The sequence below is a fragment of the Scardinius erythrophthalmus genome (assembly GCF_964197995.2).
Source record: "Scardinius erythrophthalmus genome assembly, chromosome: 18".
In the NCBI taxonomy this organism is placed as follows: domain Eukaryota; kingdom Metazoa; phylum Chordata; class Actinopteri; order Cypriniformes; family Leuciscidae; genus Scardinius; species Scardinius erythrophthalmus.
In genome coordinates this window covers 32000730-32017828 of record NC_138238.1, presented here as the reverse complement: position 1 = coordinate 32017828, position 17099 = coordinate 32000730, and the positions used below count along the sequence as shown (strand labels likewise).

General features: G+C 35.1%; 2 protein-coding genes across 2 annotated transcripts; both read left to right on the top strand.

Annotated features, from left to right (window-relative positions):
* Nucleotides 1-6: 6 nt before the first annotated feature.
* On the top strand, nt 7-9824 carry uqcrc2b (ubiquinol-cytochrome c reductase core protein 2b). The gene is made up of 14 exons (XM_081393435.1): nt 7-392; nt 2457-2543; nt 3825-3974; nt 4057-4121; nt 4376-4432; nt 4530-4654; nt 4991-5088; nt 5437-5494; nt 5585-5680; nt 7672-7871; nt 7956-8036; nt 8510-8586; nt 8696-8849; nt 9071-9824. Exons 1-14 carry the CDS (start codon nt 360-362, stop codon nt 9152-9154), a joined length of 1365 nt encoding a protein of 454 aa, XP_081249561.1. The 5' UTR covers nt 7-359; the 3' UTR covers nt 9155-9824.
* Nucleotides 9825-11024: 1200 nt separating this feature from the next.
* Nucleotides 11025-15748, top strand: mosmob (modulator of smoothened b). Its single transcript, XM_081392416.1, has 3 exons — nt 11025-11645; nt 14920-15132; nt 15232-15748. The coding sequence occupies exons 1-3, from the start codon at nt 11540-11542 to the stop codon at nt 15414-15416; spliced, it is 504 nt and encodes a 167-aa protein (XP_081248542.1). The 5' UTR covers nt 11025-11539; the 3' UTR covers nt 15417-15748.
* The last annotated feature ends 1351 nt before the right edge of the window (nt 15749-17099 follow it).

Below are 17099 nucleotides of genomic sequence, written 5' to 3'. Positions count from 1 at the left end.
TGATGTCATCGCCTCACAGTCCATCCCAGTAAATATACACCATGCTGGTTTGCCAACTGCCATAAAACATCAAAAGAAGAAGCAGAGAGAGTAATGTAATGCGTCAGTCTGGATTCAGACTCAGAGCGACTGAACACGCAGCGTCAGCGGGTTTTTGATTTTGTTTATTTATTTTTGATTTTTTAAGGGAAAAGGCATTGAATACGATGCAGTGAATTGAACAGTAGGTGGCTGTGTGCTCATGACACCAGCCCGCCATTAAAACAAGAGAAGAAGAAGAAGCAGAGAGCGAAGGATTTTGGGTAGGACATCCTTAGGTCAGCCATATTGCTGTGGTCTGTCTGAAGGAGAGAGAGAAGATGAGGGGGATCCGGGGAATAAGCCAGTTATCGGTGAGAATTTCATTAACATGGTTAAAGATGACTAGTAGAGGTTCTGCTGCATAGTTTAGTGTCGTATTTTGTGAAGGTGGCACTGATTGTGGCCTTGGTTCTCACGATGATATACCCGGTTCACAAGAGATACAGTTGTCAGTTCAGCTCTCAACATGTCATTTTATTAACTTCATTGTATCCATATTTTTAAATTCAGTTATTTAAGTTATAGCAGCGGCTTTCAGTTCAACGGAACCACATCCTAAAACTGAAAAGCCATCTGTATAGTTTCTTGTATAAAGACTAATGATGGTTTTTATACCCATTATAGTACAGTACTGTTACATGTATAATTTTTTTTATCTGATTTATACTTTAGTATTATTTTATTTATTACGATATTTTTTCTAAACATTTCCATGGACTCATAAGCTTTCCTTTCCTGATATGACAGCACTTTGAAGTCAGCTGTACTAGAGCAGGAAGAGTGACATAATGAAGATCTAGTGTGTGTGTGTGTGTGTGTGTGTGTGTGTGTGTGTGTGAGAGAGAGAGAGAGAGAAAGGTTTACTTATCTTAGTTGTCATGCGATTCATTAATTCTAAAGTTTAATAGCTTTTTTTTATTACCTACATTACGAGTGAAAAGTTCATACACTTCTCTGTATTTATGTTTTTCATGATATTAAAAACCTTTTGAGTGGAAGGTTTATGCTTAAAAATGAGTAGTGATAGAGTTTTAGATAAATTCAAATATAAGTTTTATTTGTCACACACAACTATGTACAGTATAATGTGTCGTGTAATTCTTTATAAACTAGGCTATATATATATATATATATATATATATTATACAGTACTGGTCAAATGTTTGGAAACAATACTATTTTTTATATTTTTGTGAAATATTATTACACTTTAAAATAATGTTTTTCTATTTTAATATACTTTAAAATATCATTTATTTCTGTGATGCAAAGCTGAATTTTCATCAGCCGTAACTCCAGTCTTCAGTGTCACATGATCCTTCAGAAATCATTCTCATATGCTGATTTATTATCAATGTTGGAAACAGTTGTGCTGCTTAATATTTTTTTATAACCTGTGATTCTTTTTTTCAGGATTCTTTGATAAATAAAAAGATTGAAAAAAGAACAGCATTTATTTAAAATAGAAATCTTTTGTATCGTTCAAAAGTTTGGGGTCAGTAATTTTTTTCTTTATTTGAATTTTTTTGTTGTTGACAGAATTGATACTTTTATACTGCAAGGATGTTAAATTGATAAAAAGTGATAGTAAAGATTTAGTCTATATTGTTCGAAAAGATTTCTATTTGGAATAAATGCTGTTCTTTTTAACTTTTTATTCGTCAGTGAATCCTGGAAAAAGTATCACAGGTTACAAAAAAATATTAAGCAGCACAACTGTTTCCAACATTGATAATAAATCAGCGTATTTGAAGGATTTCTGAAGGATCATGTGACATTGAAGACTGGAGTAATGGCTGATGAAAATGTAGCTTTGCATCACAGAAATAAATTAGCCTATATTTTAAAGTATATTAAAATAGAAAACCATTATTTAAAAGTGTAATAATATTTTTTTTTTAAATAAATGCAGGCTTGATGAGCATAAGAGACTTCAAAAATATGAAATAGTAATGTTTTCAAACTTATGAGTCATGACCGATACTATACTAATATATATATATATATATATATATATATATATATATATATATATATATATATATATATATATATATATATATATATATATATATATATAGGGTTGTAAGAGCAACAGTATGATGATCATTTTACTTCTTACCTCTATTAGATGAGATCATCACTCTATACAACATCGAATGTTTAATTACATATTTCTGGTGTTTTTATGACTTCAACCGAAATTCACATGAAAAGAAGGGCTAGTAACTCTCTTAGTTTCCCAAGCGTCACCCCTTTTGTTTGTGTGAAACACGGGTTAAGTAGCCATCCCATGCCTCGCTCTTCCCCTCTTTATTCTGTTATTTTTGCACACACTCTTTCTTCAGAGGCGTGATGTCTTTTGTGATTTTCAGAGGAGGCTTTATGCAGCCCAGGCTGCCCGTAAGGTGGAGGTTGCGGCAGCCGTGGAGCCAGTAAAGTTTCTGCCGCAGGAAGTGCAGGTCAGTGGATGATGATTTGTCTCTCTCTCCACAGAGACGCTTCTATGCGGCCACTCAAAGGGACCAGCCCTTAACTGTGCCTCTGTCGGGCGTCAAGCTCTCGGCAGGTGCTCCTCACATGTACCAGGATGTTCATGTATGTGTGGTGCTGGGGAGGGTTTCTGTTCTGATATTAGGGACTGCCTATGAAATAGGATTTGAATTGAATTTGCCGAGCCCATATTGAATTTGAAATTTGTGCTATACCAGAAAGAGTTAACTAGTTGAATGCAAGTTTGTGATTAAACAAATTATTTTATTCAAATTATTTTAATACTAATTATGCAAATGTATTCCCTGAAATGTACAATGTGTATTTTTTAAACTGAAAAGATATGTTCCAATAATTTTTTTTGTCATATTGTTTTCAGGTAACTTTAAATACAGTGCTATGCATAAGTTTAGACACCCATGCTAAAGTTGACTAAAAAGAGGAATAAAAAATCATCTTTTGGAAATTTAACTTAATGCCTTAATTAAAAAAAATAGGAAAAATCCAACCTTTAAGGACACCAATTTTCTTTGTGAATGAATAATGTATCGTAAATAAATAAATGTTCTTCCTTAAAATACAGGGTGCAAAAGTCTGGACACCCCTATGTTAAATTCCGGCAGATTTTTATTTTTAAAGGCCAGTTACTTCATGGATCCAGGATACTATGCATCCTGATAAAGTTCCCTTGGCCTTTGGAATTAAAATAGCCCCACATCATCACATAGCCTTCACCATACCTAGAGATTGGCATGGTTTTATTTCAGTTAGCCTAATAGCTAGTTTGATTTGCATTGAGAGATGATCTTATGGAAAGTACTCCATGCCAATCTGCCTGCCTCTATGGGAATTTAACATAGGGGTGTCCAGACTTTTGCACCCTGTATTTTAAGGAAGAACATTTATTACAACAGTTTTAGTCATATGTGCTCTTTAAAGTGTCCAAATCTTGGATCCCTATTAGGAAACGACTAAACGAGGTACTCCGGTTGTTGAAAAAATACATTTATACATGAAAATAAAAAATACATTTCAAACATAATGGTGTTAAAACTTATCAAATATCTGATGACAGCTCAGTGACAATTTGACATCTTTTTATAAGTCAAAACAAGTCTTCTAGTCTATTGTGTGACATCAATAATTCTATTAATGTTTAGCCTAACTTGAAAATGCCAAAACAATGATATTAGTAAGCAATTGGTACAAATTAGAAGGTGTAAATACACTCATCCTTTTCCCCATTCCAGGTGACAAAATTGCCCAGTGGGTTGGTGATTGCTTCCTTGGAAAACTATTCTCCTGCTTCTCGGATTGGTGTGCTTGTCAGGGCCGGAAGCCGATATGAGGCGATTGACAACCTTGGGGTTACGCACATGCTTCGTCTGGCTGCCAGTCTGGTATACATCGATCACGACTCTGTTTGACTGCTAGTGTGCTGTGACTCTATTAGCATTGACTTCTCTATCCTGCTGATTCCAGACAACCAAGGGAGCATCCGCCTTCAAGATCTGCCGTGGCGTTGAGACTGTCGGGGGAAGCTTAAGGTCGGTTTGACAGCGTCACAGAATACTGTCTTCTGAACTTCTGTTATTTGCGACATAATACAGTGATTCTCAGCTGGTTTTGCTTCAGGATCCAGGTTTACCTTCTGTTTTTTGCCCTTTTGCTGTTCAAGACCTTATCAGAACAGACCTGCCAATCACTGGCATTATATATTTGGTGCATTATTATGATCAAAGCATATCTGTTATGGTATACTTTGTAAGTAAATGTATGTATTATATATTTTTATGTACAGTGTGTCAAGCTCCAGGGAGAACGTGGTGTACACCGTAGACTGCCTGAGAGATCATATGTGAGTAGAACACATTATTAGTTTGTCTGATAATGTGTAAAGATTAGTGTGATCTCTTCTTCCACTGAAATCATGTTGTCTGTGTGTCCTCTCACAGTGACACTGTAATGGAGTACCTGATCAATGTGACCACTGCACCGGAGTTTCGTCAATGGGAAGTGTCAGACCTCACTGCCAGGGTGAAAGTGGATAAGGCACTTGCCAATCAGACTCCACAGATTGGTATGTAGTGTTTAACCCTTTAATGCTCACTTTAGACCTTAATTTGAATGGTGCAAAACTGCTATATGAATATGATCACACTAGAAGACTTAGAAAAGGCCTTAAAATAGTCAAACTTGTGATCTTCCACCGAAAGAAATGAATGGGAAATATATGTTACACTTAATGTCTTTGGTCTGTTTTGACAACCAAGGATTACAAGCTTGACATCTAAATGAGGAATACTGGAGGAGAACGACCTGTATAGTTTTGTCATTGGTTTATGATACACTTCGGTGGATGGCAGTTCTAATGTTTCCACTTCCTGTTTCTATTTTTCATCTGTTTGTGCTTCAGGTGTCATCGAGAATTTGCATGCTGCAGCTTATAAGAATGCCCTGTCCAATTCCTTGTACTGTCCAGACTACATGATTGGCCAAATCACCACAGAACAGGTAAAACAACATATTTTACATAAGTCACTTAATAAGTCTAATTTGTATAATGCCTAAACACTCAGTAAAACACTCAAAAGGGTAACACTAACATAATAAAAATCCATTCTTCAATCTTTAAAGTTTAATTTAGTTGTATAATAGCTGATATACACGCTTATGACCACACATCAATCCCAACATTCTTTATTAATGCACCAAGTTATGATGTTGCTTAAGAACGGTAAATAACAATCCTGCAACAGCACAAATATATCTACCACAGCAAATAATTGTGTATAACGCTAACGCATTACAAATAAAAGTTAAACGTTGCTGTTTTCTGTATTTTTATGTCCTCTTACACAGATGCACAGCTTTGTTCAGAACAACTTTACAAGTGCAAGAATGGCCCTTGTTGGTCTTGGTATGTAATTATATTTTTAAAGAAAAACATTTAATCTGACCCCAAAAAAGGCAATGAATTCAGTCATTTGTACTGTATGTTATTGTGTAGGTGTGGATCATGACATACTTAAGCAGGTTGGCGAGCAGTTCCTGAACATCCGCAGTGGAACAGGCACTCTTGGATCCAAAGCCGTGTACCGTGGAGGTAGAGAGCATTATTACTACTAGAACAGTAATACATGTAAAAAATACAAAACACATGACGTTATTGTAGAACCTAGTGAACGATCTTGCTGTCTGCTGCCTACATAGACAGCAAATGGACAGTAACACTTAAAGCAGGGTTTCTCAAACTCGGTCCTGGAGTGCCACTGTCCTGCACAGTTTAGCTCCAACCCTGATCAAACACACCTAGCTGTGAGTTTCTAGTGATCCTGAAGACATTGATTAGTTTGCTCAGGTCTGTTTGATCAGGGTTGGAGCTAAACTGTGCAGGACAGTGGCCATCCAGGATCGAGTTTGAGAAACCCTGACTTAAAGGAATAGTTCACCCAAAAAATGAAAATTCTTTCATTTACTCACACTCATGTGGTTCCAAACCCATAAGATTTTCATTCATTTTGATATTTTTAATGAATTCTGAGAGTTTTCTGTCCCTCCACTGAAAGTCTATTCACTCAAAACTCAAAATGTTAATAAAGAGATTGTAAAAGTAATCCATTTAAAATCCATATTTCTACATCCAAGTGTTCTGAAGAGACACAATTGCTTTATATGTTGAACAGATTTCATTAAGGCTTTTATTCACATATTAACATTGGTCAGAGAACATACGTACAGCACTGAAATGTGGTAAACGGAAGCTCAAGCATACTTGCTTGATGCGCTGTTCATCATATAAAGCTATTGTGTCTTTTCAGAAGACTTGGATTAAACTGCTCAATTCACATGGATTTATTTTACGATCTCGTTAAGAACATTTTGAACTGTCAGAGTTGATTGTCAGACTGTCAGCTGAAGAACAGGAAGCTCTCAGATTCCATTAAAAATATCTTCATTTGTGTTTCGAAGATGAATGAAAGTCTTACGGGTTTGGAATGACATGAGGGTGGGTAAACGATGAGAATTTACATTTTTTTGGGTAAACTATGCCTTCAACCGTCACTCTCACACAATTTATATTTACTCATTTGGCAGATGTTTTTATGCAAAGCAACTTGCAGCATATTCAAGGTGTATGTTTTCTCAGTTTGTACGTTCACTTGATAGTTCTAGCACCGTGATGTACCAGCTAAGTTATGCAAGATAGTGTTCCTCAGACAAAACGCATGAGAACTGAATAACAATGCAATACTTTTCTTAAAAAATTAACTTTTGGGGTTTGTAGTCCATATCTTTTTGCTTCCGGGTAATGTTTGTGCTAGCGCACGCTTTAGTTGACAATTAACTTTGAGAAAAAAATATTTTACAATTTATAGGCTTTCTCAGTAACAATTAGCTTAAAGCCTTTATATGTAATGCATTCTAAAAATATTTTTAGTGCATTAATAATGTCTTTTAATACACCTTATAATGCATTGTACATTTTAATGAATAATTGTAACCACAGTTATAGTCCATTATAATACTTATCTATTCATTGTTACACCTTTTGAAAATATAATGCATTAAAACGCATGACAAACAACCAATTTCAGATGTAAATATTATAATGCATTTTAGATTTGGCTACAGTTCTTTATGAAAAGATATAATACATATTAACATATGCTACTTTTCCACCTTCGAGCCAAACTGTTCTCATTGCTGAACCGTTCCATTCCGTGCGGATCCGGCCCAAAAATGATGCATTTTGTCTGTTGTTCAGCTGAAGTCAGTTTAGTGTTGATTCATTTCCATTGTAAAGATCATCTATTATTAAATTAGTTCATTTCATACATAAAGCAGTTCTGCAGAAATTTTTTGTTGTTGTCATAATTTAGCTCAGCTCAGTTTCATACGGCAACGTTAGTACAACTAAGCAAACCAGAGGCGACTGTGGCAAGTTAATACAAATGCTATTCTGCTGCACACTCAAAAGTATGTACGTTTTCTTCACAAAAACTGTGCATAATTTTAGGGCATATTTTAAGTAGGTGAATTGGAATGCCGCATCTGACTCGCTGTGTAATGTTAGTCTCTCGCTCTGTTGTCCAGGTGAGCTGAGGCATCAGATTGGACGAGGACTGGTTCATGCGGTGGTGACGAGTGAAGGTGCGAGTGTAACATCAGCTGACGCCACAGCGTTCAGCATACTGCAGCATGTGCTCGGAGCAGGACCACGTGTGAAGAGAGGCTCCAACACTACAAGCAAACTGAGTCAGGCCATCTCAAAGGTCACAGCTCAGCCCTTTGATGTGAGTATCTCTTTATGAGACCTTCAGCTCAAAAAAGGCTTTTATGAAGGACTCTGTAACTGTGTCTGTCTGGCTTTGTTGCAGGCCTCTGCCTTCAATGCCAACTACACTGACTCTGGTCTGTTTGGAGTGTACACCATCTGCCAGGCTAACGCTGCCAAAGACGTACGTGTGATTTACATTACACTCCGGTTTTAACATGAATTTATTCTACGCGTGGCGCTAGCCAAGACCATGGGTTTGATTTCCAAGAAACATCTCATTTATGATTGAAGAAGTCATAATTAAGCTTATCTATCTATCTATCTATCTATCTATCTATCTATCTATCTATCTATCTATCTATCTATCTATCTATCTATCTATCTATCTATCTATCTATCTATCTATCTATCTATCTATCTATCTATCTATCTATCTATCTATCTATCTATCTATCTATCTATCTATCGTTCTGTGATTCTGTCTGTCTATCTTACAAATGTGAAACTTTATTAAAATAGCCAGTGATTTTAATGTACATGCAACATTTTGTTTGTAATAACAAATTAGGCTAGATTTAACAACAAAAGCTAGTGGTGTTACCCATGAGAGTAAAAAGTTTTCTATTTAAAGTGTTTTTTTCTTCTTCTGTTCAGGTAATCAAAGCAGCAGTCGGTCAAGTTTATGACATTGCACAAGGAAACCTCGCAGCGGCTGACCTCATTAGAGCTAAGTAAGTTTTCATCATCTTGATAGCTTGAGAACTAAAGTGCAATACTTTTTATATTGTACACATTAAATATTTGTTTTCCTGCGATTATTAATGAATTTGGTGTGAGCAGGAATCAATTGACGGCCGAGTACCTGATGTCTATTGAGAGTTCGGAGGGCTTAATGGAAGCTATTGGATCACAGGCGCTGGCAGAGGGTTCCTACCATTCCCCTGAGGCTGTGACCCAGAAAATTGATGCTGTGTCTTCGGCTGATGTTGTCAATGTAAGCAACTGTTGTCTCTTTGAATAAAATTGAATAAAGAAAAAAATGTATTCAGAAAAATAGTAATAATAAATAAGTGGGTATGTCCAACATGTTCATTGATAGTGTATCTTTTGATAATAGTAGTGTATTTAAGGCTTTCATCATGCTTTTTTCCCATAAGGCTTTTATCATTTGGATTGGAATTTTGCATAACAAACTTGGTCTCATTTGTTTTTCAGGTGGCAAAGAAATTCATGTCTGGAAAAAAGACTATGGCCTCCAGTGGAAACTTGATCAACACACCTTTTGTTGATGAAATCTGATGGGCAATCAGTACTCTCGCACATTTTATCTTTCAACAGTATCTAACTCTTCATTTCACTAAAATGAAATGAGAAAATGTCCATGATATCTTTATTGTTCCTGTAAAAAAAAATACTCTTGATACTTCTAGAGAAGAACTCAGCACTTGTCCATTTGAAATGTATAGAAGTAAATTAATAAAGTATCTGCCGACACCAACAAATATTTATGAAACAAGTTGTGATTTTGATCCTCTTACCACTTAAACCTTGAGATCTGAATATAAAAGAATAATGGTAATTGACCAGTGGAGTATAACTGGGATGTTTGTACAATAAACAGGTTTCAAACCAACATGAAACCTGGTAAATGTCAGTGTTTTTTAGATTTTGATTCATTGTAAGTGCAGTCTCTGTAAAATAATTTTTAAAATCATATACATTATTCATGAATGAAAAACATATATGGTACAGCATTCTAACTGATTTATTATCAATGTTGGAAACAGTTGTGCTGCTTTATATTTTTTTATAACCTGTGATACATTTTTCAAGATTCTTTGATGAATAAAAAGTTTAAAAAGAACAGCATTTATTTTAAATAGAAATCTTTTGTAACAATATACACTACAGTTCAAAGTTTTTTAAAGAAATCAATACTTTTATTCAGCAAGGATGTGTTAAATTTATCAAAAAAATTATAGTAAAGATTTATATTGTTTAAAAAGATTTCTATTTAGAATAAATGCTGTTCTTTTCAACAAAATAGCAGTTGAAAGTGAAAGGTTTTAGGATTTATAATATATATATATATATATATATATATATATATATATATATTATAAATCCTTTCACTTTCAAATGCTATTTTTTAAACTGGGACATAAACTGAACAAATTTCACAGATATTTGACGAACAGAAATGGAATAATGACTCCCTGAACAGAGCAAAAGTCCGTGTCAAAAGAAGCAATCAATATGTGGTGTGTGTGGCCACCAGCTGCTTTAAGTCTTATTACAGTGCATCTCATCCTCATGGACTGCACAAGATCTACCAGTTCTTTCTGTGAGCTGTTACTCCAAGGTTCTCGAAACATGTCTGTGGGAACATATGGTTAAATGTGGTTTGGCACTGCAAGGAAAATCAGCTGTCCTTCCTGTCTGCCTCTAGCACTGTCTAACAGGCCTCTACATTACGGATACAGCAGTTTATTGCTATGTTCCCAGAGAGACCTGCAGTATGTCTATGGCATGTTCACACAGATGATCAGGGATCACATCATTAGTCACATATTAAACCTCCAACAAATCATATTTTCCCACCTCAGACATTAAAGACCTTTTATTATTAATATAGATTTAAACACCTTTTATACTCAACCCCGTAAACGGATAAAATGGAATTGGTTTAAAAAGGAACATCTACCTATGTGCCTCTCATAAAAATGTAATGACTACAAATGTAACATTTATGATCATTTTCACATTTGTATGGGACTGAAGTTAAAAATAGAATAGTGTGTGTCTGTGGTCTATTTTTGTAAAAAAAAAAAAAAAAATTCAATTTAGATGTTTAACTAAAATCACAACTTTATTGTGCTAGTCATTAACATGGAATGACCCATTTACAGTGTTGTTAGTGGAATTGTACATAGGCCTACTGAGTAATATTGATAACATGTATTTACTGTAGGGTTAGTGTTTAGTTTAGGTCAGTTGCATGTAATTGTGCAGAGATATACATTCAAGCAAATATTAGATAAAACTTCTATTTTGTTCATTGGCATTTCTAATGAGAGCACAACAACTGTCAAAATCAGACTGGTGACGTCATGTGTTGCGTCATCTTCTCCTGCCCCCTCCGTTATTCCTTACAAAGGGAAAACATCTCGCGAGCAGGGTTTTGTTTTGAAAGCTTCGCGGACGCTGTTTTACGGTATATTAGTTTAAACCGAAACGCGGAAGACTATAAGACAAGAAGGACAACTGCATTTATCGGTAAAGCACGACATATTTGCCAGCACATCCGATAGTGATGCGTGAACAGACTCGTGCGATATCCATAAATCAAAAGGGAAAGATCCAGCACGGACGTAACATCGGAATACTTCTGATTTTCCTAACATTGATGCTCAAGTATTAGATGTTGTTAATGGTCAGCTCTGGGGTAACGTTACGTGAGGAGTAGCCTGATACTTCATAATGGGATGATGTGCTGTGTGTTGAATGTCACACTGCTGTTTGCATCATAATCCCTCATCTGACATTCAGATGCTATCTTACTGTGATGAACTGAGATCATCTCCATGAGGTTCCCACTGGAAAGAGGGAGTGAAAGTTGTCTCATACAATCCCAAACATCTAACAGACCTCAACTCATGAAGTTCACAATCTGAAGTATGAAAAATGGATAAACTCACTATTATTTCAGGATGTCTCTTTCTCGCAGCAGATATCTTTGCTATTGCAAGTATTGCAAATCCAGATTGGATCAATACAGGCGGCCAAGAGGGTAAGAAACTTAATGTTCAGTCAAATACTATGGTAACTCACTAACTCTTTAGGTAGAGCACACGTGTATCTGCATGTGCAATGTTTTTATACTTGAGCATAAAGAGTATTGTGTCTGTCTGCAACACAAACATCCATTTAATCCATGTAAAACAATTCATCTGACTCTAATACATTTATTTATGCATTAAACAAGCACATTTTCCCTGCTGTAGATGTTGGGACACATTGCAGGTCAAAAAGGGGCACTATAATTTTCCTTTCTCCACACAACCATTTATGGGTAGAACATATAAATATATAACGCATCTGGCATTAGCTGTTAAAAGCCAGTGATTAAATGTTTTGCATTAGTGAGATGTGCAGAAGAACGCTTTTAAGGGAAATGTGTTGTTGATTACTCAGTGTGTTTGTTGCTGTATTAATGAAGTCTGTTGGGAATTGTCTTCCACAGAGATGAGATCTACACAGCAGTTAATTAGTTGGAAAATTGTTCTGTTATGCAAACGTGGGAATAATATTAATAGAATGTTGTTGCTGCAAATGATCTTACAATGGATCCTAACATTTCCACTCCATTTTAACTCTCAAAAAAGACAACAAAATATTCATTAAACTTTCTGACTTTTAACACATTATGGGCCCTGCAGGGTCTGCAGACATTAGTTTTGTTGAAGAACTTTTTTTTAATGTTTTTTTTATTTTACAAATTATTATGAAGATACTCTCCCAGACGAATATGTCACAAAACAGATGTTCACCAGCCGTTTCTTGATTTTTTTTTTTTTTTTGTCCCATAGAGATGTAGCAGAGAACAAAAAGTACAATGCTCACTGAATGCTGAAAACATTCACAGCACAATCTTACTGGAGAAACTATCTATCTATCTATCTATCTATCTATCTATCTATCTATCTATCTATCTATCTATCTATCTATCTATCTATCTAACTATCTAACTATCTATCTAAAATATTTTTGCATAATGATGCTAAACTGTACACACTATGCTGCAATGCGGAAGTAAGCTATTTTCTGTGAATGTGCAAGACTTCCAGTTCATTAGCTACTATAGGTAAATAACTAAGAATAGGAAAGTTCAGTAAATGGGAAGAAAAAAAAAGTGCTACAAACCAGTGTGTTTATAATGGCGACAATACATTAAAATATTATGTTAAGAAATACCAATTTGCAAAATCAAGCAGGATAACAAGCTGTTTTGTACAGCTAAAAATAACTGGCAGCGGATGACACCGGAAGCGAGACGCATTCAATTTACAAATGGCCGCTCTTGCTGTCAGGTTAAAAATAAGATGGATAATTGGCCGTTCTCCCACGCAACCTATGTTTTATGTAGCTGTGCTACTTTCATCTCTGTCGGATCACTCCAGCTCTTTTTGTTCTCCCGCAATAAAACAATCCAAATCAGTATTTCACATCCATATAATTGTTTAACATTCCATAAAAAGTACTGTGTGTTAAACTTTGTATATATATATATATATATATATATATATATATATATATATATATATATATATATATATATATAGATATATATAGATACATTTACATTTTAATGATATAGCAAATGAGACACAAAATTTACTCATATATATATATAAAAATAACAATATATTTCAAAGACTTGTGCACTACATTAACAAAGCTGATGGGAGATTTTGAGACAAGGGGTTAAACAACTGTTCTTATGGCGTCACTCTAAAGATGTGTAGGGAAAGAACAGGATATCCTGTGAAATGACTTTAAAAACAACTTTCCCATGGTAAAGCTGGATTTGGCAGTTTTTCAACCAATTACTCACATTTTGTTAGTGTTTGTTGGAGTGTCCAGATTAGATTTTTACATTAGTCTTTTATCTTGCTCATGCAGCTTAACCCTATAAAGCCTACTGTATCATATATGTGACCCTGGACCACAAAACCAGTCACATGGAGCAATTTTATGAAATTGAGATTTACACATCACATGAAAGCTGATTTAATAAACTTTCCATTGATATATGGTTTGTTAGGATATGACAATATTTGGCCGAGATACAACTATTGAAAATCTGGAATCTGAGGGTGCAAAAAAATCGAAACATTGAGAAAATCGCCTTTAAAGTTGTTAAAGTTGTACAGTAGGAAATTTACAAAATATCTTCATGGAACATGATCTTTACCTAATATCTTAATGATTTTTGGCATAAAAGAAAAATTTATCATTTGGACCCATACAATGTATTGTTGGCTATTGCCACAAATATACCCGTGCGACTTATGACTGGTTTTGTGATGCAGGGTCACATTTGATACACACATTTTTATCGAAGTTATCAAATCTAAAAAAACTGTTGTACACAATCTGCTACATGTCTTCTGATTTATTGTTTATACCTTTTAGCAAGTAAAAAGCCTTTTAGTAAATTGTCAAACAGTTTTGCTGTGAAATCTTCACTGATTTTTATAAAGTAAATGTAAGATTAACTTTTATATTCGTAAAATTTCAAGTTGAACACTTGCTGAACACCTACTAAAGTGAAGCAACTTAGGTTTGCTTGATTATCTTAACATAATTTTTCAGAAAAATATCATGGTAAAATGTGAGTATCAAATATGAGACATTAGGATTTTGAGGAAGGTTCATTTGTAAATCTCTCAGTCAGAATTGCACTGCATTATATGTTTTTGACCCCGCAATTAAAACTGCAGAGGTTTGATTTAAATAAGCATTATGTCTAATAAGCATTTAAATATCATCATACTAAGACATTATTGGGAGATATAGAGTGATATTTTATATTTATGTATTTTATGTAAGTAGTCTGCTGTACTATTATAAAGATCTCATTGATTTACATTACAAGCTATCATAATTTCAACCTACTTTTTGTCATATAAATATCAGCAACTGCAAAGTTACAGGCTAGGAGTCATAAAGTCATGATTTAAGATATATTTTAATCAATTGTGTATTTGTAGAAATGGATTGAATTCACCCTCTTTCCTCAGCTCAATTTAAATGACACCATTTCTGAATATTATAAGAGACTCCTATAACTTTTAGTTCTTCTTGCCTTTGTCCATGTTACAGGAAATCTGCATATTGATATCATCATTATGCCCTTTTGTAAAATACTTAAAGGAACATGACATTATTTACTCACCCTTATGTCATTCATGTATGCTGTTATCTTCTTGTGTTATGTGGTGTTAATCAAAGACTTGTTTTACTCTTTAAAGTCATGACATTTTCATGTGTTTTGCATGTAGGAGCTCTTACTGTGGGTCTAGTGAAGCAATGCCAGACCATCCATGGTCGAAGCAGGGTATGCATCTCCCCAAGCCTTCCTCCAGAATGGGTCATTACCCTGTTCTTCATTATCTTGGGCATCATCTCGCTCTCTATCACATGTGGCCTGCTTGTGATCTCACACTGGCGGCGAGAGGCAACAAAGTATGCCCGCTGGATTGCTTTCATGGCAAGTAGGTTACCTAAAGGGAAAATTGATGTGCACAAATAATCCAAATCTGTTGATTGGTTTTAATAACCTTATGTTATTTTTTTTTTTTTACTTTTCATAGTGATCCTCTTCTGCATGGCTGCCCTCATATTTCCAGTTGGATTTTACATCAATCAAGTCGGAGGACAACCTTACAAATTACCCAATAATACTGTTGTTGGATCCTCATATGTACTTTTTGTTTTATCAATATTTTTCACAATAGTTGGACTTCTTTTTGCTGGTAAAGTCTGTCTGCCTGGCTGACAATCCTTCTGGTTTTAAGATTTTTTTATGCTAAATATTTGAACTACTTGACTTTTTCAATGCCAGTGTGGTTCAACTGATGACAAATAGGTCAACTTCAAACGGATTACTCATTGACACAAAAGGGCCTTTTCGCAGTGGAGATTTGAATCGAATTGTACTGTGGTCAAAATTTTGGTCAGATTTACGATAATGTACAGTCATTAACACTAAATAAATGATCCTTATATCATCCTGTGGGGGTTTATTTTGCTGTAATGACCAGCTGACTGTACATTATCCTGCTTATGACATGGCTACTCACCAAATGAATAAATGGACATGAAACACTGATTTGAGTTTAAATGATTTATAAAATTGTTCAATGCTTTAAAGGTACTTTCAGTTCTACAAATTTAGAAATAAAAATGGTGTACACTCACGTGAAATTAAAGGTGCATTAAGCAACATTTCATGTTAAAAATACCCGTTTTCTAACCCATACATGCTTAAACAATTGCCTGATGGGCTGAATGAGCCCTTCTCTGATCACTGAGATTGTCTCTATAATCCTGTAAAGTAAAATAAATAAGAGGGATTCGGGCTGGAATTTTAGACTGGGTGTGACGTCATGCGCGTTCACGGCACGCTCACCTGGCTATGTCTGGCAGGTTTGTGTATTCGCCGCCATTCTCCGTAGAAGATGGATTCTAAGAGACCGGCTTGTAGTTCATTTCAAACACCAACGCAAACTCCACGTAAGATAAAAAAAGAAAACTTTTGTCCATGAGCATGCACATCTCTGGTTGCAGTTTCGCTTGCCGCCAGAGGGGGCATAGTTCTGCAAAAACTCAGAGACTTGCGCAATGCACCTTTAAGACTACACACAATAGTTTTCTATGAAAAGTGTTTTTTAATGATGTTAAAGGCGCTCCTCCCCCTCAATGTATTTGGCCATGTCGAAATTACATGACCCGCTGTGTCAATACACGACGGAGAGAATCGCCACGGTTGCCGCCTCTGTGGATATCATAACCCTGGTAGCGTAGTGTTGTTGAGTGATGCAAAGAGCGAAAGACAATGGAACACACACAGGGCCTAAAACTAAAATTTGTCACACCTGCCAATGGCCGATGACCATTGGTGAAAATTTAGCCATAAATATTTTTACCGGCCATGACAAGTTTAGATACCAGTGAAAATTCTCTATTTCAATTTTAATACCACAGCTAAAGCTACTAGCCTAATATAAAATGAAAACATTATTAAAGACAAGTAAAGACACAGTAGAACAAAGATACAAATGAAATAAACTGCTTTTCAAGTAGGTTTTTCAGGTAGACCTAACAGTAGTTTACAGGTAGAGAAATTCAAATTCAAGTAATCAAATGTAAAATAACGCTGCATAATATTCAATGTATAAATTAAACAGATTAATCCTCATTGAAGTTACAAAAGTTATTCAGTCATGAGCAGTGAGTGATTTTTTTCTTTGTCCTTTGTTGTTTGATTAGCATTAGTAATGCAGACAGCAGCAGGATTAATAGGCTGCGGTCACTTTAAGGGCTGGTTCTCACAGAACACGTTTTTGCTGTTCAAAACGCTATTCGCTGTCAGTGGTACGAAAAAAAAGCCAATGGTCTCTAGAGACGCCTTATTTGAAAGTTTTTAACTTGAGCGCCTTGTTTTTAAACGCTAGCGTCT